This window comes from Cherax quadricarinatus, chromosome 31 (genome assembly GCF_038502225.1).
Source record: "Cherax quadricarinatus isolate ZL_2023a chromosome 31, ASM3850222v1, whole genome shotgun sequence".
In the NCBI taxonomy this organism is placed as follows: Eukaryota; Metazoa; Arthropoda; class Malacostraca; order Decapoda; family Parastacidae; genus Cherax; species Cherax quadricarinatus.
In genome coordinates, this window is record NC_091322.1 from 12,225,442 (window position 1) to 12,249,933 (window position 24,492).

General features: G+C 41.6%; 1 protein-coding gene across 1 annotated transcript in view; it reads right to left on the minus strand.

Moving 5' to 3' along the window:
- The window catches only part of ed (echinoid), a 321,088-nt gene that overhangs the window by 27,147 nt on the left and 269,449 nt on the right, over positions 1-24,492 (minus strand). The window contains exons 2-3 of the mRNA XM_070090206.1: positions 4,315-4,507; positions 1,661-1,918 (exon numbers count right to left, since the gene is read on the minus strand). Coding sequence (XP_069946307.1) covers positions 1,661-1,918; positions 4,315-4,507 — 451 coding nt within the window. The remainder of the gene's footprint in view (positions 1-1,660; positions 1,919-4,314; positions 4,508-24,492) is intronic.

The following is a 24,492-nucleotide window of genomic DNA, read 5'->3' on the forward strand; positions in this document are numbered from 1 at the left end:
TGTTTTGTAAAAACCTCTCATAAGCTACCTTTTTCTCTTATCACAAGCTTTACTTCATAATTCCACCAATCACTCTTGAATATGCTGTATCTTGAATATGACACTAGTATCAAATGTACAGCTTATTTATCTATCACAATTCATCTAATATGACATAATAAACAATATAATTAACACAAATATGATATATACCCCTGCAGAGGCAACAGCGGAAGCGTCCGCCATTTCCTGTCTAACTTTGACTAGAGTATCTTCCCATGCTCTTATTGTAAGAGAAAACAGAGTATTTATGAGGCTAATTGCAGAAATATCATATATAAAAACATAGTGGGGGAGGTTGAGGGTAGGAGCTGTTGAGGATGGGGGATGTTGAGGGTGGGGGAGGTTCAGGCTGTGGCATGTCAGTAGCCCTGTAAACCTCCCACAACAACATTGTTTTGTTTAATCACTGAACGTAACTGATACAGCTTTAGTATCTACATATTGTAGATGTACTAAGCTGGTATTGCCTGGCTAAGTCCATGGAAGTCGTCTTTCTTCTCAGCACTGTCCTTTGCACTTATTTTCTTAGAACCCACAGTTAGAAAAAAAGAAGTTTGGCCAAATGACTAAAAAAAATGCAAGCAAGCACGAGAGAACTGCGCCTACAGCAATGTCAACATGTATACTGCTTACTGGATGTTTTAGCATCAGCTATGTCAACTAGCAGCAGCATTCTGAGTTATTATTTTGTACGTATTATGTATTATTAAACATGCAAGGTTTCAGGTACGTCTTGCTACTTCTACTTACACTTAGGTCACACTACACATACATGTACAAGCACATATATACACACCCCTCTGGGTTTTCTTCTATTTTCTTTCTAGTTCTTATTCTTGTTTATTTCCTCTTATCTCCATGGGGAAGTGGAACAGAATTCTTCCTCCGTAAGCCATGCGTGTTGTAAGAGGCGACTAAAATGCCGGGAGCAAGGGGCTAGTAACCTCTTCTCCTGTATATATTACTAAATGTAAAAGGAGAAACTTTCATTTTTCCTTTTGGGCCACCCCGCCTTGGTGGGATACGGCCGGTGTGGTGAAAGAAAAAAGATTATGTATTATTATTAATTCATGGAACTGAAGCTCTATCGTTATAATAATAATATTATTATTATTATTATTTATTATCATTATTAATTTAGGTAACTGGAGCACAGATCCAATTCCCTAGATCAAGAGCCCTTCACCAGCATCAAGGAGATGAGCCTAAACATTTAAATATGTAATTCATTTTCTACCAGATTGCATTATCGTAAGCATTTAGACTAATATCTAATAAAACAGCGTTGAGGAAAGATGCCAATACACAGGTGTTGTTTCTTGTGCACAAATAAAGCATCAAAAAATATATATACATACATTATGTATGTATGTATAACACATACACAAGCGCAAACACACACACGGGAGCAAGGGGCTAGTAACCCCTTCTCCAGTATACATTACTAAAGTTAAAAAGAGAAACTTTGTTTTTCTTTTTGGGCCACCCTGCTTAGGTGGGATACAGCCTGTTTGTTGAAATAAGAAAGATATACATACATAAAGTAACTAATAGAACATCCGATATTGAAGGCACAGAGTGCATTACAGTACTACGTATAGATGGTGGCTACACTTACATAATTTGAGGATCTGGGGAGCCACCTTGGGAGGAGCAGACAAGGTCTATGGACTGGCCCTCAGTGGCAGTAGGTGCTTCAGGGTTGATTCTTGGGCTGCCAGGAGGAATGAGTACTGTCAGGTTGACGGTAGTTGTGTGCAGATCTGAGCCAGTCCCCGCCTCCTTGAAACGGCACTCAAACATCCCATTGTCTCGCTCATACGTGGCACGGCTGATGGTCAGGTCATACCGCCCCTCACTTGGCTCCAAGTCCACCCTGCATAATACAAATTAATAAGTAATCTTCAACAATTGTTTAAAAATATATTAAGACAAAATTCCATAAATATTAGTCCTAGCATTTACTAGAAGAGAAATACTCAACAAAAATTATTGTAAGTCCCTTTGAATGTTACCATGGGAATTTTGACGAGTACAGTGGTACCTCAGTATACATCCACTTTGGAATAAGTCCAACTTGGTACATGTCCTGTTTGGACGCAAAAATTTTTGCTTGGTATACAACCCATGTTCGAAATACGACTCGCGTGCTAGAACTTGTATGGGTCAAAATGAATCAACACCATGCGCTACCTTTGTTTACCTCTCGAGACAAAGCCACGACTGCCCACTACCATTCAGTGAACAGGCCGCACCATAACTCTGAATTTTCACGCGATTGTGTTTTTTCACATAAATTTTTAGTAAATTCATTAACCATTAACCAGGTCCATGTGTCTGGATGTGAGTGATCGTGATGTGGAGGAGTTAGTGGAGGGGCACTGGGAAGAGCTGACCACTGAGGATCTGCAGGAACTTGAGAAGGAGGAGCACAAGACTAAGACGATGCACACTCTTCAGGCTTGGAAGAGGAGACAGAGGAAACCCCTACTTCATTAATCAAGGAAATCTTTGCTAAATGGATGGATGTCAAAAATTTTGCAGAGAAGTACCACCCCAACAAAGCCCAAACAAGCCATAATAGCACTGTCCGGAATGACCAGACAATGTCACATTTCCGAAACATCCTGAGGAGAAGGCAGAAGCAAAGTTCACTGGACAGTTTTTCAGTAAAATTCAAACCTGGTGAGCTTCAACCAGGTCCAAATAGGTAAATGAGACTGAAAAGAGAAGGGACGCTCCTTCCAAACAATAACAGTTCCTCCTCCTCCCTTCTCAGCATTATCCTAGTAGGCACTCAACTATTTTTAGCAAAGTAAAGAGAGGTTAAATTTGCATTTATCTAATTCTTTTGTATTTATGTATGTATTTTAGTATTAAGCAGTGTTTAAATTACATATTTTAGTATTAAGTAGTGTTTAAATTATTTTATACAACCCCATCACTGCCAATAACAATAGGATTTTGTTTTCATGGGAATGGATTAATCGTTGTCCCTACACGACTCGCAAAATCGTAATGACACGATTGCAAACAAACCATACCACGGGTGGGGTTAGAACCTGTGATCAGAGACGGTCTGGAGTTTTGAGACTGATCGAGGGTTCTAATCCCACCCGTGGTATGATTTGTTTTCCCTATAGTATTTCTAATGGGAAAAATCGTTTGGTACAAGTCCAAGGTCCTGGAATGGATTAAGGATGCTTACCAAGGTACCACTGTAAAACAAATTAATAAACAAAACATAAAACCCGCTAGATTACAAGAGAGGAATGTATGTCAATCAACAGTATTTCTGAGAAGTTAAAGAGAATATATAGTTAATATTTTGTACTACTATACTTTCAATTTTTTCTGATGGCTTTTCTTGGGTAATGCATGCAGCTTTCAAATTTAGTTTTGTGTGTTCAATTTCTAAGTTTGTGTATAATTTTGGAGATTGGTGACTGTCTCCTGCTATACAAAGTTGTTCCCATAGTTAACAAATGTACGATTCTGAAACACGTCAATCTTCAACATGTCTATTGTGTTTCAAGGTATGGTAGTGCTTTATGTTACCCATGTTATCTTGCCAGCATATTTTAGTAAGGCCATACATTTATTTATTTTATATCCAGTATGCATGCATGCATGCATGCAGCAGTTTAATTCGTGTTGTGCTACAACACATCCAAAATTGGTCTCTGACACCTATGGTCTCCATAAATGCCCAAAAATTCTATGTTGGAAGAGCTATAAATTTAAAATCGGCTCTGTATATCATAACATTCTTTTTATAATTTACTGGAAGAATTGGGTCCTCCATGGATGCTGCTCATAAATTACTGCCTATAATGACTCAAGAGTGTGGGCATGTAAGCACTAGAACATGGCAAATGTTCTAATGTGGCAACAGAAACCATATTCTTCTTTAACCCGTAAACGGTCCAAACGTATATACATATACGTTTTTTCAACATTTGAAAGTATGTAAAAAATTATTTTTTTTTTTTTTTTTACATTTGAAAATGTGTAAATAAACTTTGATCTACATTATTTTTTTTTTTGTTATATTTGAAAATATGTAAAAAAAAAAAAAAGCCTAGATCTACTTTTGGAGCACTACGCATATGAACGTAGATCTGCTTGGACCGTTTACGGGTTAACTGAAAAATCGATACAAGTGTCCTGTTCAGTCACTATATTAGGCAGACACTTACATGGTAGAAGTGAACAAAGTAGATGCTAATATATCTAGGCTTAGCTTCAAAAATACAGCTTTAGGGTACTTACGTGTAGCTGCGGTCCAAGGGGGTATCAGCAATGGCAACATTGTCCTTCTCACCAGTGCGTTGTCTCATCCAGTAGATCTGTCCCCCAGTGGAGAGCAGTGATGGATTGTTGAAGCGACACTTGAGGGTGACATCCTGCCCCTCCCGTACATCTGCTACCTCTTCTCTGTTGTTGCCGCTCACAACCACACAACCTGCAATAACCCACACATGAGCATACTCATAATTCTATACGTACATCCAAAATAACCATGTTACATGCAATACTGATTTAGGATTTAATTCATAAATTGAGAGAAAACATGAAATTAAAGTACTGATGGGCTATGGAAAAGGATCTCCAGGCACTGACATACTAATAGAACAGCTTAAATTATGATATACCTGTGACTGGTTTTGAAGGGAGTTTTCTTGCAGCTCAGCCTGAGGCCAGATTTCCCAGTTCACTGCCTGTATGAACCTGTCTGTGACCAGGTACACATATAAAAAAAAAAAATGCCTTGACAGTACTGCACATTACACTGCTGTATCTTCAGTGCATGAACACAGTCATTCCAGTGTCAACTCCCAGTTTTTACATAATTAATTTTCATCTTTTGCTCTTTAAAATTTGGAATACATAGTGCAGCACACCAACATGCAGATGATTGGTATGCAACATTAGGAGACCCAGATGAAATCTACCCAGATGAAATCTACTGCCAGTGTCAAATTTTTATTGTTTTATCTCGATCAATCAAGTTTCAACAAATACGGTAGTTGCTGATTAGCTACTAAAAATTCCCACAGATGATGGACAACTTACTGTCAACATGACAACTAATGTAACACTTCCTTATCAAAATACAGTAGTCAGGTACAATAAACTTTATTCTAGTCAATTTCAGCACGTGATATTTTCTTCAGTATGGGAGCAGTAGCATGCTATCAAGGTTGTGTGTAAGGCTGGCTGCTGGCCAGCCAGATGCAGGAGAGCAGCCCCAGGGAAGGGAGGAGGATTTTACATTACCAAGACTAGTCTCTCACTATGCTTCCATGATACTCCAAGTCACTTGGTCTCGCTTGATGGGAATACTGCTCTACCAGCAGCCTATAAGGCAGGAAAAATTGTAGATCTGGACAACAAAGTGAACCTTCACTGATTGTTCATACTCAGTTAAATACCTTTATTACTGGGAATTTTGAAATCTCTCAAATTGCACTATGTGCAACATAGGAAAGAGCTGTGCATTTAATTTACACATGAAAAAGTCTGGAGATTGGTCCCCAAAAGCACACCAGAATACCTCCCTACAATAGCAAGTGGTTCTGCAAATAGTACAAAATATCCTCAATGAAAAGCAGGGAGCACAATGAATATATTAATAAGAAATAACACTAAGTAAGAAGGGCCCATGATTTTTCAACAAGAGAAATTACCAACACAACTAGAACAAAGTATATACAACTAACTATAACCACTCAACTGAGCAAGAAACTAACATGAAAGACTTAGGAGTGATAAATTATATTACAGTCCTTGAAAGGATCTGTTTCCAGAAACACCACAATGTTAAAACAATTGTTAGGAAAACAGAAGGATGGATAATGAGAACCTTCAAAATAAGGGATACTGTTCCCTCACTGTTCCCTCAAAGCTGAACACTGACAGCCCCCTTTTAAAGCAGATCAAACTGCAGATCAAACTGCAGACACAGAAAATGTTAACATCCTCCCTTGGCCTGGTCCCAGACCAGACCTCCCGGGGGATCAAGGTGTGATCAACCAGTTTGTTACTGTTCGTCACATGCAGTCCAACGTATGACCCACAGCCCGGTTGGTTAGGCTGTGATTTGAGGAACTTTTCCAGTTCCTTCTTGAAGACAAGTCAGACGTTGGCAATTCCCCCTCATGTACAGAGCGAGGGCATAGAAGAGTCAGGGACTTCAGACACTCGACAAATTCTTTATCACTGGACTCGCTGCACCCTTGCTTATTATGGGAGTTATTTTGCACTGTCTACCAAGTCTTTTGCTATCACACAGGGTGATTCTGGTGTGTAAATCCACCAAAGATTTCCCAGGTGTAAATTATGATTATCTTTCTTGCCTTTGTTCCAAGAAATAAAGCTGAAAGGACTTCAGGCATTCACTATAGTTTAAATGATTAGGTGTAAACAGGTAGTGCAAGTTCTGTTTTCTAGCCCAGCAATTTCCCCTGGTTTAAAAGAAGCTGTTAGTACTGCAGACTGGAGTACTAACAGCCTATCATTATCCAGCTCATCATTTTACATGTAGTAGTAATAGCAACATCATTGTGATCCTTGACTGATATCTTCTGATATCATTACTCCCAAGTCTGGCACATGTAACTTCCATTCTACTGAATGATTTAAGTTTATCCTGAACCCCTTTTCAGTCGCTATTTCCTACATTCTTCTGTAGATAAACTTTTTCTCGCTCAACATCACACTGCTGACATCCACTGGAAGATTTTATTTACATCCTCTTGAAGATGGATGCTATTCTCACTGAGATTCTGGTGCCCTCCTCAAAGGATGTTACAATGCTATAACAAGTCCTTGTCTGTATCAGATACAAGAATGATACACAGAAGTGAGGCAAGTACTATGCCTCAAGTCTAACACCTAAATTACTGGGAACATTTCAAGTCCATCCACCTCTATTCTTTCGAATGAAAGTGAGATATGTACATGTATATGCATTGCAATTTACACCTGGAGAAGCCTAGAAGAGTGGTCCAGAATCTGCACACACAAATCACTCCCTATGAAATCGAGAGGTGTAAAATACTCCAAACGAAAAACAGGGGATGCCATGAATATAAAAGAACATAATAACTGTATGGAACCCATGACATTTCAACAGCCTGGTCAACCAGGCTGTTGTTGCTGGCGGCACGCTTGAACACATCCGTCACAGCCTAGTTGATCCGGAACTTCGAAGAAATTGTCAATTGTCGAGTCTCCTCGTGACTTCTACACTTGTTTCATAAATGTTCCTGATACCTTCTGGCAAGGTGTTAAAAGTTTGGGACCACATATGTTGATAGCATTTGTTTATAGTGCTCACGGAGCCCCTACTTCTAGAACACAGTCTCTCATCTCTCTCACTATGTTATGGCAGTGTTCAATTTGGTGTATACCTCTGATTAGTTCAGTTTTTTCTACTCCAGAGCCCGGCCATGGGTCTGGCTTGTTTGGACCTTGCCTGGTCAACCAGGCTATTACTGTTAGTGGTCTGCAGCCCCACATATCTATCACAGCCTGGTTGATCTGGCACCTGGTGAAGATACTTGTCCAGTTTCCTCCTTTACCTTTGATATACCTTTGAAGAATTTCGAGAGTATATCTACTCTCTGAGCCCGGCCATGGGCCAGGCTCGCCTGGTCAACCAGGCTACTGCTGCTAGAGGCCCGTTGCCCCACATATCCATCACAACCTGGTTGATCTGGCACCTGGTGAAGATACTTGTCTAGTTTCGTCTTTCCTGTAGACTTGTCTCAGCAGTGTTTCTATATTACCACGTGTCATTCCTCCATTCGAGAGTGTACATACACATTCACAACTTATAAGTGTTATTCAGTAATTCAAATAATTTATTCAATGCTGAAACTCGATAATTAAGAACTACGTGAAGAAATTTTACCCATGACAATTGGGGTGCAACGAGAAAACTAAGCGTAAAGGGATACTATGAAAACACTTTCCCTTGATACACAATTTCCCAATTGTAGACAGGTGTCTACAATCGGGAAACTTGACACATACCCATTAGCTCCCGGCAAGAGCCACTTATAGCAAAAGTAATCATAACTGATTTAATTTCACTGTGTGTGTTTTAAACTCTTTGCCCTTACTACGATCCAGGATTGTTTTTTAAAATAGTTTGTGACAGAGCCAACTAGGGGAAATAACCTCCTTGACTTGGTTCTTGCCAGTAGGGAAACACTAATTAATAATCTTGAGGTTAATGATGAGCTTGGGGAATGTGATCACAAATCACTCAGTTTTAATATATCATGGAATTCCCCTAATAATGGCAATCAAGTCTCTGTCCCTGACTTCCACTTGGCTGATTTCATAGGACTGAAAAATTACTTAGGTGGGCTGAACTGGAATGACCTGACTAAGGGTCAGGTAGGTGGTGATAGATGCCGATATGACACTTTCCAGGGCATAGTTCTAGCTGCTCAGTCAAATTATGTTCCAAATAGGGAAATCAGATCAAACAAAAATGATCCTAAATGGATGAACAATAGATTAAAATATCTAATTGGTCAAAAGAGAGGCATATATAGGCAAATCAAAAGAGGAGAGGGGCAATTAAGAAATCGATATATTCAGTTAAAGAGAGAAATAAAAAAAGGAATTAGAAAAGCAAAAAGAGATTATGAGGTTAAAGTTGCAAGAGATTCGAAGACTAACCCAAAAGGATTCTTTCAGGTATACAGAAGTAAGATCAGGGACAAGATAGGCCCACTCAAAAGTTCCTCGGGTCAGCTCACTGACAGTGATAAGGAAATGTGTAGAAGTTTTAACACATACTTCCTCTCAGTTTTTACACAGGAGGATACCAGCGATATTCCAGAAATGATAAATTATGTGAAACAGGACGATAATAAACTGTGCACGATTAGGGTCACAAGTGACATGGTCCATAGGCAAATAGACAAATTAAAACCTAACAAATCCCCAGGCCCTGATGAACTGTATGCAAGGGTTCTGAAGGAATGTAAAGAGGAGCTTAGCAAATCTTTGGCTAATCTTTTCAACATATCACTACAAACTGGCATGGTGCCAGATAAGTGGAAAATGGCAAATGTGATACCTATTTTCAAAGCAGGTGACAGGTCCTTAGCTTCAAACTATAGACCAATAAGCCTAACCTCCATAGTGGGAAAATTTATGGAATCAATAATTGCCGAGGCAGTTCGTAGCCACCTTGAAAAGCATAAATTAATCAACGAATCTCAGCATGGTTTTACAAAGGGGCGTTCCTGCCTTACGAATTTGTTAACTTTTTTCACTAAGGTATTTGAGGAGGTAGATCATGGTAATGAATATGATATTGTGTACATGGACTTCAGTAAGGCTTTTGACAGGGTCCCACATCAGAGACTATTGAGGAAAATTAAGGCTCATGGAATAGGAGGAGAAATTTTTTCCTGGATAGAGGCATGGTTGACAAATAGGCAGCAGTGTGTTTGCATAAATGGGGAGAAATCAGAGTGGGGAAGCGTCACGAGCACGAGCGGTGTTCCACAGGGGTCAGTGTTGGGCCCCCTGCTGTTCACAATATACATAAACGACATAGATGAGGGCATAAAGAGCGACATCAACAAGTTTGCCGATGACACCAAAATAGGCCGTCGAATTCATTCTGACGAGGACACTAGAGCACTCCAGGAAGATTTGAGTAGACTGATGAGTCCATCAATCTACAAGATTGATGGACTGAACACATCGACTCCAGGTTGAGGGACTGATTACCTCATTCTCCTCCTCTCCTTGCGCCTTCTTTGTATTGGACTGATGAAGCCACTGTGTGGCGAAACGTTTCCTGAATAAAGATTCCCATATGCTGCACAAGTGTCTCAATCTTCAGTCCTCAGGTTGTTCTTCGACTCTATACATCCTTGGTTAGGCCTCATTTGGATTATGCTGCACAGTTTTGGTCACCGTATTACAGAATGGATCTAAATGCTCTGGAAAATGTACAAAGGAGGATGACAAAGTTGATCCCATGTATCAGAAACCTTCCTTATGAGGATAGACTAAGGGCCCTGAATCTTCACTCTCTAGAAAGACGTAGAATTAGGGGGGATATGATTGAGGTGTATAAATGGAAGACAGGAATAAATAAAGGGGATGTAAATAGTGTGCTGAAAATATCTAGCCTAGACAGGACTCGCAGCAATGGTTTTAAGTTAGAAAAATTCAGATTCAGGAAGGATATAGGAAAGTACTGGTTTGGTAATAGAGTTGTGGATGAGTGGAACAAACTCCCGAGTACAGTTATAGAGGCCAGAACGTTGTGTAGCTTTAAAAATAGGTTGGATAAATACATGAGTGGGTGTGGGTGGGTGTGAGTTGGACCTGATAAGCTTGTGCTACCAGGACGGTTGCCGTGTTCCTCCCTTGAAGTCGAGGTGACCTGACCTGACTAGGTTGGGTGCATTGGCTTAAGCCGGTAGGAGACTTGGACCTGTCTCGCATGGGCCAGTAGGCCTGCTGCAGTGTTCATTCAGTCAGTTCCTGATCAGCCAGTCTGCGTATGGCCAGTATCAACAGCTTGATTGATCAATCAGGACAGTGACCCTCTGAATCGTCTAAAGGCACACCATAATTGAGAACACCTAAAAACATTCAAGGTGAACTGCCGTGCAGACAGGTGTTAATAGATAACATGCCCTGGACATACACAAGTGCTGCTTTACACCAGAATACCTCTAATGAAACCTAAGACTACATTAATTAACGTTTCGAAGTACCTAAAACAAAAGAAGCATCTTTTATCAGCTGGCTTGTGGTGCCAACATAAACAGTTTGACTGATCAGACAAATACAAAAACTCGCCAGCCACCTGTTAACCGGTAGGAACCCCCTTAAGTATACTGAAAAAAGGAGTACCCTGAACAATGTTCAATGGAAGCCTGTTAAACGTCCTGCACTGGCAGGATTACTGGTCTCCTGTCTCGTAAACATGGAAGATGGCAGATAAATCTTGCAACCTCCTCCTACATTTGGTATACCAGTGGTGTAGCTGCGAGCGAGCGAGCGAGCGAGCGAGCGAGAGAGAGAGAGAGAGAGAGAGAGAGAGAGAGAGAGAGAGAGAGAGAGAGAGAGAGAGAGAGAAAGAGAGAGAAAGAGAGAGAAAGAGAGAGAAAGAGAGAGAGAAAGAGAGAGAGAAAGAGAGAGAGAAAGAGAGAGAGAAAGAGAGAGAGAGAGAGAAAGAGAGAGAGAGAAAGAGAGAGAAAGAGAGAGAGAAAGAGAAAGAGAGAAAGAGAAAGAGAGAAAGAGAAAGAGAAAGAAAGAGAGAGAGAGAGAGAGAGAGAGAGAGAGAGGGGGGGGGGGTTAGCCGCGGGAGAAGCCTCCCTCCCTCACCCAGCACATTCGGCGTCTTTCATCCCTTTGCCTTTTTATTTTGTTTTAGCTGATGTAGCCTTCCGATTTCGCATTTGGCTAATTGATGTTCAAAACATTGTTTTGTTCCCGTTGTAACACTAATGAAATATGAAAAATGACAGCTAAGCTGTAACACCGGGCTACAAATTTTAATAAAGTTTTGTTTCGGAGAAAAAAGGTATATTATTAATAAGGCTATTATTTTAAGAAGCTAAAAATGAATATGACCATAAACGCTTGGCTAGTTTCCTCATTATGTGTATATGCATACAATACATTAGTTATACCTGTATAATTAATTCGCTTGTAATTCAGCCCGACGCTTCTTTGCATGTCTCGTGTATTTATTTCTGGAGCATCTCTTGTTAGTGTCCAGCAGTAATCTGCTAACAATGATGGAACCCATTTTCCCCTGGTAGTGTTTCTCCATGACTAAGATGTCCTGGTGGAAACTCCATTTTCATCAATAATTGCTCCGGACTTGGCCGGGGGGAAATCTAGATGTGAACGAAAGAAACATTAGCTTTTTAGACTTTTTTTTCGAGGAGGAGATTCCACTGTTGCAATCTGGAGTCCGCGGCCTGGTCACAGACCGTGCCGCGGGGGCGTTGACCCCGAAACCCTCTCCAGGTCTACTCCAGGTATGTGTGGTTTTGACGATGTCAATTAATGAACACATTCAGTTGTGAAGACTGGGGCCTCTCAGATTCAGTCATCCACTAACACAAGGGGTAACGAGTCTGGGGACTCTAGTCCTTCACTATGAGGTACAGGTCGTACAACTGAGGATATATTAGGATATTGTACAGTAAATAATTCTTTCCTTGCAAATGCCTTTCATGACTGGAAGCACCACGCATAAGTAGTAACAATTGCTTGCATGATATGCTGGCTCCCTCCATATCACTGGCACTGCAAGAGGAAAACATTTCTTTTTCCGATTAAAATAGAACCACTGATGAGAAATATAGGCAATTGTATACAGTTTTTAAACAATTACGCAATGTGAATCTGAATCGAAGAATTTTTCCCTGTGCAGTTTTACCCTCCTCCCTTCCCAAGTTAAGGATAACAGGAATCGGCCTGATTCCGTATATACCTTTGACAAATTTCGCGACTTTTTGGTAGAATTACCAATAATATGTAAAGTAAATGAGCAACCAATGAGACTTATTGCTACAATAAAATGTCTCGCTAGTTGCATATGTGCCATTTTTACCTTCCACCGCCTTTTAAAGTGGTACGTTTTAGGGTAACGAGTGGCATCTTTATAGGTGATGAGTGATGCCTTTTAAGGTATCAAGTGTCACCTTTATGTTTTGATTCACCCTGACGTTAAAACCTGGCTATGTTTGCCTGTTTATTATGTTTTGTTCCTTTAATATTTTGTAACTGAATAGGCCTGTGAGCTGTTTGAAGAGATGTATCCCTGCAGCCTACCATGAAGTCAGGCCTACCTGGAGACAACCTCAACGCCCAAGTCCCAGTTCAAGCCTCCCAGTGGATGACTGCATCAGCCAGGCTGTTTGTGTTAGCCGCACTAAGTCCCTCGAAATCCAACGTAAGCACTACAGCTCAGTTAATTAGGTACAGACTTGAGAAACTTGTCCCGTGTTCGTTTCGGTCCGACTTGAACCAAGTCGGATCGAAACGTCGTAGTACGCAAGCTCCTCTCTATGTGCGGATTATTTGTGTATTGTGATGAATGGTTTGAAAAACCGACAAGTTGAAGATTGAGACACTTATGCAGCATATGGGAATCTTTATTCAGGAAACGTTTCGCCACACAGTGGCTTCATCAGTCCAATACAAAGAGGAAGGCGTAAGGAGAGGAGGAGAACGAGGTAATCGGTCCCTCAACCTGGAGTCGATGTGTTCAGTCCATCAATCTTGTAGAATGTACAGCATAGGGCCTATATACTGTAGTGAGGTGACGTGAAGCAGATGGAGGCGGGGTCATAGTGGTACCATCATCACAACTGTCAGACACTGCGGCATCATGGGATCTTGTTACAAAGAATTCTTCAACACTTGTTCAACCTTTGGACGAAGACCTACTTCGACTAGTGGATGGTACCACTATGACCCCGCCTCCATCTGCTTCACGTCACCTCACTACAGTATATAGGCCCTATGCTGTACATTCTACAAGATTGATGGACTGAACACATCGACTCCAGGTTGAGGGACTGATTACCTCATTCTCCTCCTCTCCTTACGCCTTCCTCTTTGTATTGGACTGATGAAGCCACTGTGTGGCGAAACGTTTCCTGAATAAAGATTCCCATATGCTGCATAAGTGTCTCAATCTTCTATTTGTGTATTGTTCCAGTCACGGTATTGTGCCTTTTTTTTAATCAGAACTAGACGAAAAAGTCCAAATAACCCATCCTCTTTTGGTGAAAAATTAAGCTCCAATGCGAGCGCATATTTAAAGTGGGCAACTCTACGAAACATTTAAAATGCAGGTGATCAAAATTAGTCACCCACCACAGTGGCCTCTGGGAAATACATGCATTAGTAACTAAAGTGGTCATGTTCATTTAAACCCGTCAGTTATCCAAATCTACCAATCATCAATTTGCCTAAGAAATTCTGTTCTTCCTTTTAGTGGGTAGACTTACCACAACACAGAATAATACTCAATGGCCTTCAACTAAATTCTTAACAAATTTTCCTGCAGCGGCACATTAGTTAGATTAGGAAAGATTCCTCAGGAAACAGGACAAGTGTTTCCTGACGCGGTCAGATGGTGACCCGCCATTGGAGCTTTTGGTCATCTGACCGAGGCCTTCCGCTAGCTTACCGGTCCACCTCTTTAAAAATTTTGATTTTAGTTCGCACATTAGTCATCAAGAAGTTTATTCTCCAAACACTTCCTCCACACTCACCACAAATGACGTTCGCCGAATCATCCAGGGCTAATATTTTATTCTCATACTTTCTTACAGCAAATTTGACGACGCTTCACACTATCTACTTACCTCACAATGCCCATATCAAACACGTTTAATTTAATTTACCAAGACTACACAGTGATGATAGTTGTGCAGCCTCTAGTTACTTACTGATAAATTAAACTGATGGAGGTGTATATCTAACAGCAGCACAGTAAACCTGTTGTTTCAATCATGCAGAGTAACAACCATAGAACTCTTTGAAAACTATTGTTGCAATGAGGACGGGTTGTGTAATGATAACACTTGCAATTAAATCCCTTTCAATCAACCTTCAAATTGTTAACGGCAACAAACAGTCAAGATACGCAGTTATACACTGCAATTAATTAGTATACTAGAGTGGGTGTTTACGGCCCATCTTATCCTGGCACAAGATGTATGCATTAACGAACAATTATAATGGTACTAAGAGTATTCATTAGCGTGTAGCCTAGCTGACCAGCCTTTGGTGGCTGTATGGTCGACACACACATCACCAACACACGCAAGAACACCCTTATAACCCTTCAACCAAACTAACACTTAGCATAAACTACACACTTAAGCTAGGGAGCAAGGACCTATTTAATTACCAGAGATCTCAGACATGCTTCATAATTCTTAACATTACTTAAACAATTCCGGATAGATTCCTCAACTAATTAAGTTAAATTTAATTAGTTACTGATCAAGTATTAGTTACTGGACAAGTATTTCCACCAACTGCCAGATCAACCAGGCTGTGACGGGTATGTGGACCAGTAAGCCGCCAGCAGCAACAGCCTGGTTGACCAGGCAAACACCAGACAAGCCTGGCCCAGAGTCGGGCTCCGGAGAAAAAAAAAACTGGAAACTCTGAGGTATTAAAGGTCGTAATGGTCTAGCAATTGTGAAAGACATGATCGACCTGTTTTAAACCCATGCTGCCCTGGACTGTGCGATTATCGAGACTTTTTTTTCAATTACTTTATTACGTTTGTGATGTGGGGCAGTATCAGCTGTTTTTAATGACCGGGATGACATCAATGTCTATGTACCTCAACAGACCACCACATACCCGAGATAATATTTTCTTGCAAGTGTTGATGAACATAGTATTCCACGAGTCTGGCCCTGGGACAGAATACATAAGAATGCTGTAGATGTCTTCAAAGTTAACCGGGGAGAGAGCTACATCAGAAACCGTGGGGATGCCTGTGAGGTTTCGAGTCTCTCATGAAAAATTCTTTAGGGTCATCGATTTATCGACTGAGGAGTGGTTCAATATTTCATTAATTTCCCTATTATCATAAGTATTTCACTAATATGCTCCATCTCCTTTAATTAAAGGCCTAAACAGATGAAGTTTTTGCCCAGGATTTTTCCCCGCAGTGCAGATATATATAACCTGTTCCTTTAGTGATTACTGTGTGTAACTTTTTATGTATCTTCCGAGTTTATTTCCCTCTATTTATAAACCACTGGAACAGTTTTGTTATTAAGCACTTTAAACATATTCAGTTTCTATCAGATTTACTCTATCATTATCAACTTGCTACTGTCATAAATTCACGTAAATCGTCATCACAAAGCAAAGTCAAACTGTTCAGTAATTTTTTTTCACATATTCTATAATTCGTTCCATGTCATCAAATTTATATGAAACGGACAATATCCCCGCCATTTATGCCGAAAAATGTTCAGTTGTAAGGGGACCAAAATATTTTATCTCTCTCCCTTCGTGCATAAAGGTAACAAACCCATAATTAACTGGGCTCTGGTACACACGTTGCACTGCGTGAAGCTGAAACTGTGTCCGATTAAACCAGCAATTCGAAGGCCTGGTCTGCGACCGGTGACCCCCAAAATCGACTTTAGGTACACACCGTGTGGACAGTGACAACCGTCCTTAGGAGGTACCAACCCTTAGGCACAAACCACTTGCCACCATCGCCTTAGGTAACCCAGCAGTGCCGCAAGTAACATTTGAAATATACGAGTAGAAAGGGAAAAAATAATAGACAGGAGAAACGATATACAATACTGGTGGAGAAACCCAGAACCAGTAGAACTTGTTAGGCTTAAAACAATAGGAAGCATAGAACGGAAACTAGTATACAAGATCTTTATACTAGCGTCCTTCCTGGTTGATTGCCTTATCAACCACACTGCTAGCAGATGATTAAAACATCTGCAAATCTAGGTATGATTTTCGTCAATAAAGATAACTAGTATTGCATATTCGTCGCACTCAACTTAACACCTTTAATGAGTTCCGAGTTTTCCTACTCCCAGAGCCCGGCCTTGGGCTAGGCTCGTCTGGTGCTTGATAGGTCAACCAGGCTGTTGCTGCTGGTGGCCCACATGCCCTGGTGAAGATATTAAATAATCATATGACAGACTGATGGCACCTGCACTTCGCACACCCATGGGATCAACTAAATGAACAATTTACAATAAATTATAGCTTACCTCTACGACATTCCTAGTGCAGTACTTTCATGCGGGTTATTTTGCACAATACTGGTCAAAGTAATTGCTCTAACTTTTACACAAGATAATTACTAACAGTATTTCAGATTTCACTTTGTACACTTTCTCATTATTTTAAGATATAACAGATGGCTAGTTTTTTTTTTTTTGTGGTTCTTGAATATTTTTGTTTCTTAAAAATAGTTTCTTTAGGAGCTTCTTTATATATTTCGATTTATAAATGTAAGTGAAAATGTGAATCCAGACTGGAACAGCACGTCATAAGACCTTCACAGTATACCATGAGTTCCGGAGTTTTTCTACTTCGTCTGGTACTTGCTTAGTCAACAAGGCTGTTGCTAATGTGCAATTTAATTTTGGATGTATTTTTCAATTCCATTAGGAAGAAAAAGCACTACATGGATTAGCTTAAGAGCTGACTGTAGCACATAGGTGGAAATTGTGTAGTTCTCATTTAATAATATTAAGATTAAAGATGTAGTGAAGTGGATGCGTATCCCATCTTTATCACTTTCTCTCAGACTAATGCATTTTACACGTTGCAAGGATCACAGCTGGCATCTTGCGCAACTGGAGAAACCTGATGTCCTTAACATCTTGTACGAAACTTCACTGGCAGACAGTTAAGCCAAATAAATTATTTGAAGTGTTATGTAACTTATTTAACCCACCTCGTCGTTCTCTCTCTCTAGCTCATAGTCCAGGAGGGAACCAAACTAAAGCTTCCTCTCCAAAGCTTGGCCTGTTCACGAAGTGTTCCAGCTACGGTGCTGTCCATGAAGTGTTCCAGCTACGGTGCTGTCCATGAAGTGTTCCAGCTACGGTGCTGTCCATGAAGTGTTCCAGCTACGGTGCTGTCCATGAAGTGTTCCAGCTACGGTGCTGTCCATGAAGTGTTCCAGCTACGGTGCTGTCCATGAAGTGTTCCAGCTACGGTGCTGTCCATGAAGTGTTCCAGCTACGGTGCTGTCCATGAAGTGTTCCAGCTACGGTGCTGTCCATGAAGTGTTCCAGCTACGGTGCTGTCCATGAAGTGTTCCAGCTACGGTGCTGTCCATGAAGTGTTCCAGCTACGGTGCTGTCCATGAAGTGTTCCAGCTACGGTGCTGTCCATGAAGTGTTCCAGCTACGGTGCTGTCCATGAAGTGTTCCAGCTACGGTGCTGTCCATGAAGTGTTCCAGCTACGGTGCTGTCCATGAAGTGTTCCAGCTACGGTGCTGTCCATGAAGTGTTCCAGCTACGGTGCTGTCCATGAAGTGTTCCAGCTACGGTGCTGTCCATGAAGTGTTCCAGCTACGGTGCTGTCCATGAAGTGTTCCAGCTACGGTGCTGTCCATGAAGTGTTCCAGCTACGGTGCTGTCCATGAAGTGTTCCAGCTACGGTGCTGTCCATGAAGTGTTCCAGCTACGGTGCTGTCCATGAAGTGTTCCAGCTACGGTGCTGTCCATGAAGTGTTCCAGCTACGGTGCTGTCCATGAAGTGTTCCAGCTACGGTGCTGTCCATGAAGTGTTCCAGCTACGGTGCTGTCCATGAAGTGTTCCAGCTACGGTGCTGTCCATGAAGTGTTCCAGCTACGGTGCTGTCCATGAAGTGTTCCAGCTACGGTGCTGTCCATGAAGTGTTCCAGCTACGGTGCTGTCCATGAAGTGTTCCAGCTACGGTGCTGTCCATGAAGTGTTCCAGCTACGGTGCTGTCCATGAAGTGTTCCAGCTACGGTGCTGTCCATGAAGTGTTCCAGCTACGGTGCTGTCCATGAAGTGTTCCAGCTACGGTGCTGTCCATGAAGTGTTCCAGCTACGGTGCTGTCCATGAAGTGTTCCAGCTACGGTGCTGTCCATGAAGTGTTCCAGCTACGGTGCTGTCCATGAAGTGTGCTGTCCAGAAGTGTTCCAGCTACGGTGCTGTCCATGAAGTGTTCCAGCTACGGTGCTGTCCATGAAGTGTTCCTACGCTACGGTGCTGTCCATGAAGTGTTCCAGCTACGGTGCTGTCCATGAAGTGTTCCAGCTACGGTGCTGTCCATGAAGTGTTCCAGCTACGGTGCTGTCCATGAAGTGTTCCAGCTACGGTGCTGTCCATGAAGTGTTCCAGCTACGGTGCTGTCCATGAAGTGTTCCAGCTATGGTGCTGTTCACGAAGTGTTCTAGCTACGGTGCTGTGAATTTTATTTGACAGCGTCATTAAGTCAGCCAGTGCTGTTTCCTCTGAGCTTATTACTCACGTATGAAATGTTTAGATGCTCAAATGTGTTCTTCACTTTGGTAGGGATTAGTGAAGACAAACAGCATCAGCATGGTCATGCTCTTATTGTAAATCGTCTCTGTGGAATTTTTCTACATAATTTCCTATATGTAGAACATGTAAAGTTGAATAATACAATAAATGTGTAATAAAACATGATGCTGATTTGACCCTTTCGAGAAATTTCGAGTGAGGAGGGTGTAGAACAGCTGCTGAGTGACGCCGGGAGGGAGACGCCATTTGTAATGTGTGAACACTGGTTGTCATGGGAAATTCTGCTAATAATCCAGCGTCTTCCGAGCCAAATTGGGGGTTTTCGGCCTGAATTTGTAATTAGGAACCCGTATTAGTGTCCCCTGCTGAAGAATTGGGACAGGAAATTTGCGGGACCTCAAGAATAACAAGTGGATGGCGAAAGATATGGGATGTGATCACTCACAAGGAAGTGCACCATTAGTCCTTGCATTTAGATCTCTAGCTGGCCAGTGTAGGTGTTAGGCAGGTGTGTGATCCATCTACAGTAATTAAATGGTAAGTGTTAATACTAATTATATTTTGTATTCTCAGCAAGCCAAATCACATACAGTCCACAACTTTAATTTATCAGAGTAGCTGGTTTTAATATTATAATTATTAATTTAATGTCAGGTCTAGCTTTTTGTGAGAATGGTAGGGAGTGGGCTTCGAGGGAGTGACAGTTTGGCGACCTGCTGTGACTAAGTCCCACTTATCTCATCCAAATTACTTGCGGGTAATAATTCAGGTAATGCCCTGTAAGCCTCCTGCAGGTGATTTGCCCATAATATTTAATTTTCAGTCTTGGTATCCAGCCACAAACATTCCTTAGCCGCATTTTTTATCACCACTACGTTCCACCTTGGCTTACAAGAGAAAACGTGTGTTGCTAACCTTCTGAGATCGTGTGAAAAATAACGGAGTTTGGAGCACTGTTTTGCATGTCCAATATTTTTGGAAAGTTATAATGGCATAAATTAGCTAAACGAAAATAAAAAAATTTTAGCCGGGCATAAAAAAAAAAATAGCTGACGAAAAAATATATGTAATAAGAATGGTCCGATAAACAAGTTACAACTGATGTATAAGTGACTCTGGGAGAAAACTCGTGCCCTTGTTAGCAAACGTGACTTTCAAAGCTTATTGGAAATCTTTCATATGAAGAAGTTTTCTGACGACGACGACGACCACCACCACCACCACAAGCGAGCAGCACACAACCAAAGTTACCTTCATTAACAGGTTCAGCAAGTTCTTAATAACAGCAAGTTTACTCATGAGAATGTTGTGCTCGCTACTCCCTTTCAGCGTCCTTATTGCAATAAATTACTATAACCAACTGATATGAGCAAGAGAATAAGGTAAAATGTATTAGTTTTCAAAAGGAAACTGGACTATTTATTGTAAGTGCTGCCTGCGGCCCCCCTGACACAAACAGTCTGGTTGACCCAGCAGTTTGATCTAACGCTGAACGTCAAGAGTATATTATAAAGATAGGGAAAGCGCTGAACCCGTAAAGGTGTCACAGCGCCATGGAAATCTGACAGATGAGGTAATCAGCTTGATCCAAGGGAAGGTAGCATCAAATTCTAGGATCAAGGATATGTGCTTATGTGTAGGTGTCGGGTGTCGAGAGGAGTGCCACTCCAACTGGAGGTCATCATGGTGCCACTTAAGATCAGTGAGAGGCAGTACTGTATGAAAGCGTCCAGGGAATCCTTCCCAACCTTCAGTCAGCCAGCCAGCCAGACCCCACATGCCTAACAACAACCAGCAAACACCTCTGATACATACCCACCATAGTATACAACCAAGAGTTACAAGTAACTTGCGCTCTATACAACAAACATCATTTACAGGATCCTATCTTTATGGGTAACAAAAAAAAAAAAAAAAGCTACACATGAAAATAAACGAAGGAGTAACAGCTGAAGGAAAAAGTTAAAAGTTGAATCTCAAAACCGGAGTGGGGAACCATTAAAACCAAACGGTATACAAGAAAAAAGCTAAAACAAAACCAACACTTAAAAAACAGCCAGCAAAAAAATATCAGTGTGTGAACACTGCCTGAGGCATTTATTAATATGGACAGAAGACAAGCACGATCATTTCAAGAAGTACAGTTATTTCCCTAGATAAAGACGCATCTTGTTCCAAGACCTGCAAATATTTTAACTCACAAAATGTGTTTAGTTAAATGTTACCAGTGTTATGACACACAACACCTTACCTGATGGAGAGAAGGCGAGATAAGCCACGTAAACGTCAAATTGAACATGACAATTACTATGCACAGAGTAGATAAAAATATATTACTATCAGAGGCATGTTGGAGTGGAAACAAAACTAGTGTGGCTGGCACATTACAACTGCAGGTATTAATACAAACAGCTCCCCAAACTCCCTAAGCATTAATGTGACTCCATTCGTGCTTGCAAACATACAAGTCTTAAACCAAACAATAAAATATCGACTATTAGTGGATGTTTCGAAGAGTCAAATACAATACCTTTGATATACCTTTGAAGAGTTTCGAGAGTTTATTTACTCTCTGAGCCCGGCCATGGGCCCGGCTCGTCTGGTGCTTGCCTGGTCAACCAGGCTGTTGCTGCTGGAGGCCCGCTGCCCCACATCCATCACAGCCTGGTTGATCTGGCACCTGGTGAAGATACTTGTCTAGTTTCCTCTTGAAGGCTTCCACACTTGTTCCAGCAGTGTTTCTGATATCTTCTGGTAAGATGTTGAAAAGTCTGGGACCCCCACCTCACCCCTGCTCCTCACTGGGTTTATTTTACACTTCCTCCCATATCTCTCGCTCCAGTATGTTTTGGCAGTGTGCAGATTTGGGACCAAGCCCTCGAGTGCCTTCCAGGTATATATTATCATGTACCCCTCTCCTCCGTTCTAATGAGTACATGTTCAAGACTTGTAAGCGTTCCCAGTAGTTTAGGTGCTTTACTGGCTCAATGTGAGCCGTAAACGATCTCTGGGTAGCTTAGTGGCTTTGAAACTTATAGACCACTTTGCATGTAGCTCATTTACCACATCTGTATTGCTGTATCCTGTATCCCTGGGTTTGTGATATTTACATAAAACACACACACACACACACACACACACACACACACACACAACACCAATATGAAAATAAATACCATCACAAATTAAAAGAACCAGCATCATTTAAAATTCCTTTAAAAGTTATTGCAATAAGACACCTAAAAGTTCGCCGAGATCCCTACAGGCACGTCGTTAATTATAAAAACCTTGACAAAGTGGGCAAAGTAAAAATGTGTTCCAAAGTCAGGTACACACAAGCTACACAAGCACCTGTCACAGGAGAATGTGGGTGACATGCGAAAGCTCGATCTTCTAGCTTTCTTCCAGCTTCTTGTGAGGTACTGTATTGAATGACTTCCTACAGTCCAAAAGTATACAGTCCATCCATCCCTTACCCTGCTGTAGAACTCTAGCAGATATGAGACAGGATTTACCTTCTCTAAAAGCGTACTTGCTTTCCAGGTGCTTCACTACTCTTCCGATAATCTCCATAATATTACATACCATGCTTGTCAGTAACAATGACCTGTAGTTTAAGGGGCACGTAAGTACCCGTCTTCTTATAACATGTTCATTTTTTCCACTATACTTTACCTTGTCCATAATTATTATCGCATTTGCTTCGTCTGTTTCGTAAGGCGAAGTCTAGGATATTACCTTAATTCATGGTATAACTTAACAAATCTAAGTAGAGTTATACCATGAATTAAGGAAAGATCCTGGACTTTACCTTACGAAACAGAAAGCAAATGCGATGGCAATTATGGACAGGGCAGATTATAGTGGAAAAATTAATATGTTATAAGAAGACGGGTACTTATGTGCCTCTTAATGCTACTGTGTCACTTTCTTAAATATCAGGACTACATTCACAGTTTTCCAAACATGAAGCAGCCGCCCTGTTTCCTCTCAGAACCCACTGATTGTCTGGTTCCATCATCTTCCAGGTATCTAGCTCATTCAGTAAATTCTTCACATTTATAGTGTACTGTATTCACTGATGCACTCCCTGTTCGACTCTCCTCCGGCAATATTCCTCATTCCCCTGAGAATACCTCCGTAAATCTTATGTTTAACTCCTCGCAGACTTCCTGGTGCGAGTGTGCACATGCGTTTCTCTGTGGGGGTCGATATTCAGCTCTTGGTCCCGCCTCCTAAACCACTGACTAGCATCACTGATCTGTGGTATTTTTATCTTATCATATCTACTCGCACGAAGGCTCGTGTACGTGCTGTTGTGAAAATGCGAGCTACAATACTATCATCGTTTGGTCATTCAGCACCTCAAACATTCCCGCGAGGGCGCTGACCCCCGAAGCATCAAATTTACATTATCAATATCACCTTCCTACTACCGTATAACAAAGTAACAAGTATTTTTAACATTCCAGTCAATATCCATAATTTGTTCCGTGCCGTCTTTAGTATCACCAAGGTTAGACGAAAAGGGAAATATTCCACCATTTATGTCGTAAGAGATGCTGGGTTCTTAGTCAAGCACCTGATGGGAAGAGTGGCACCCTTCCCAGAGAAGTCCCCTCCCCCCTACACCAAGGAACAAACCCCTCCACCCCACACCACTACCCTACCTAACTGCACCACCAGGGTGACCCAGCATCGGGGGTCAGCGATGAGGGTGGCCAGGAAGACATGCACGTCCATGAGGGTGGAACATCCCTTTATACCCACCCACCACCCACTCAAGCTGGCCCAGATACAACACACACACACACACACACACACACACACACACACACACACACACACACACACACACACACACACACACACACACACACACACACACACACACACACACACACACCTTTCCCACCACTATCGCTTGAGCAAGCCATGATGAGCAGCATGCTTAGTGTTAGGAGAATCATCCCGTTGTGGCGCAAAGTAGGTTGAAAGTGTGTACGAGGATGGTAGTGGATGAGTGGCTATGTTGTTGAAAGTGAGGCGGGAGTGCGACAGGATGGTGTTCACAGGAAGCCATGGTTACTCACGCACCCGCAGGCGCCCTTCCCTCCAGGATATTACTTGCGCCTCAGGCCAGGTAGGAAAGGCAACACCAAAGATGAGAGAACTCACAAAAACAAGTTCAACGTACCTTCTCTTGTGATTTATCCACATAAATCTCTTACAGTGAAGACTACTAACATGCACACATTGCCAGAGACAGCAACAAAGAAGAGGGTGAGGGTTATTAAAGAAGAGGTAGTATCAACAAGGGTGGGAAATCACACCCGATACCCGCCATAAACCCTCGCTACCGCCAGACGAGATGCGGGTTTCCCTCAGGTATCACTTACCTCC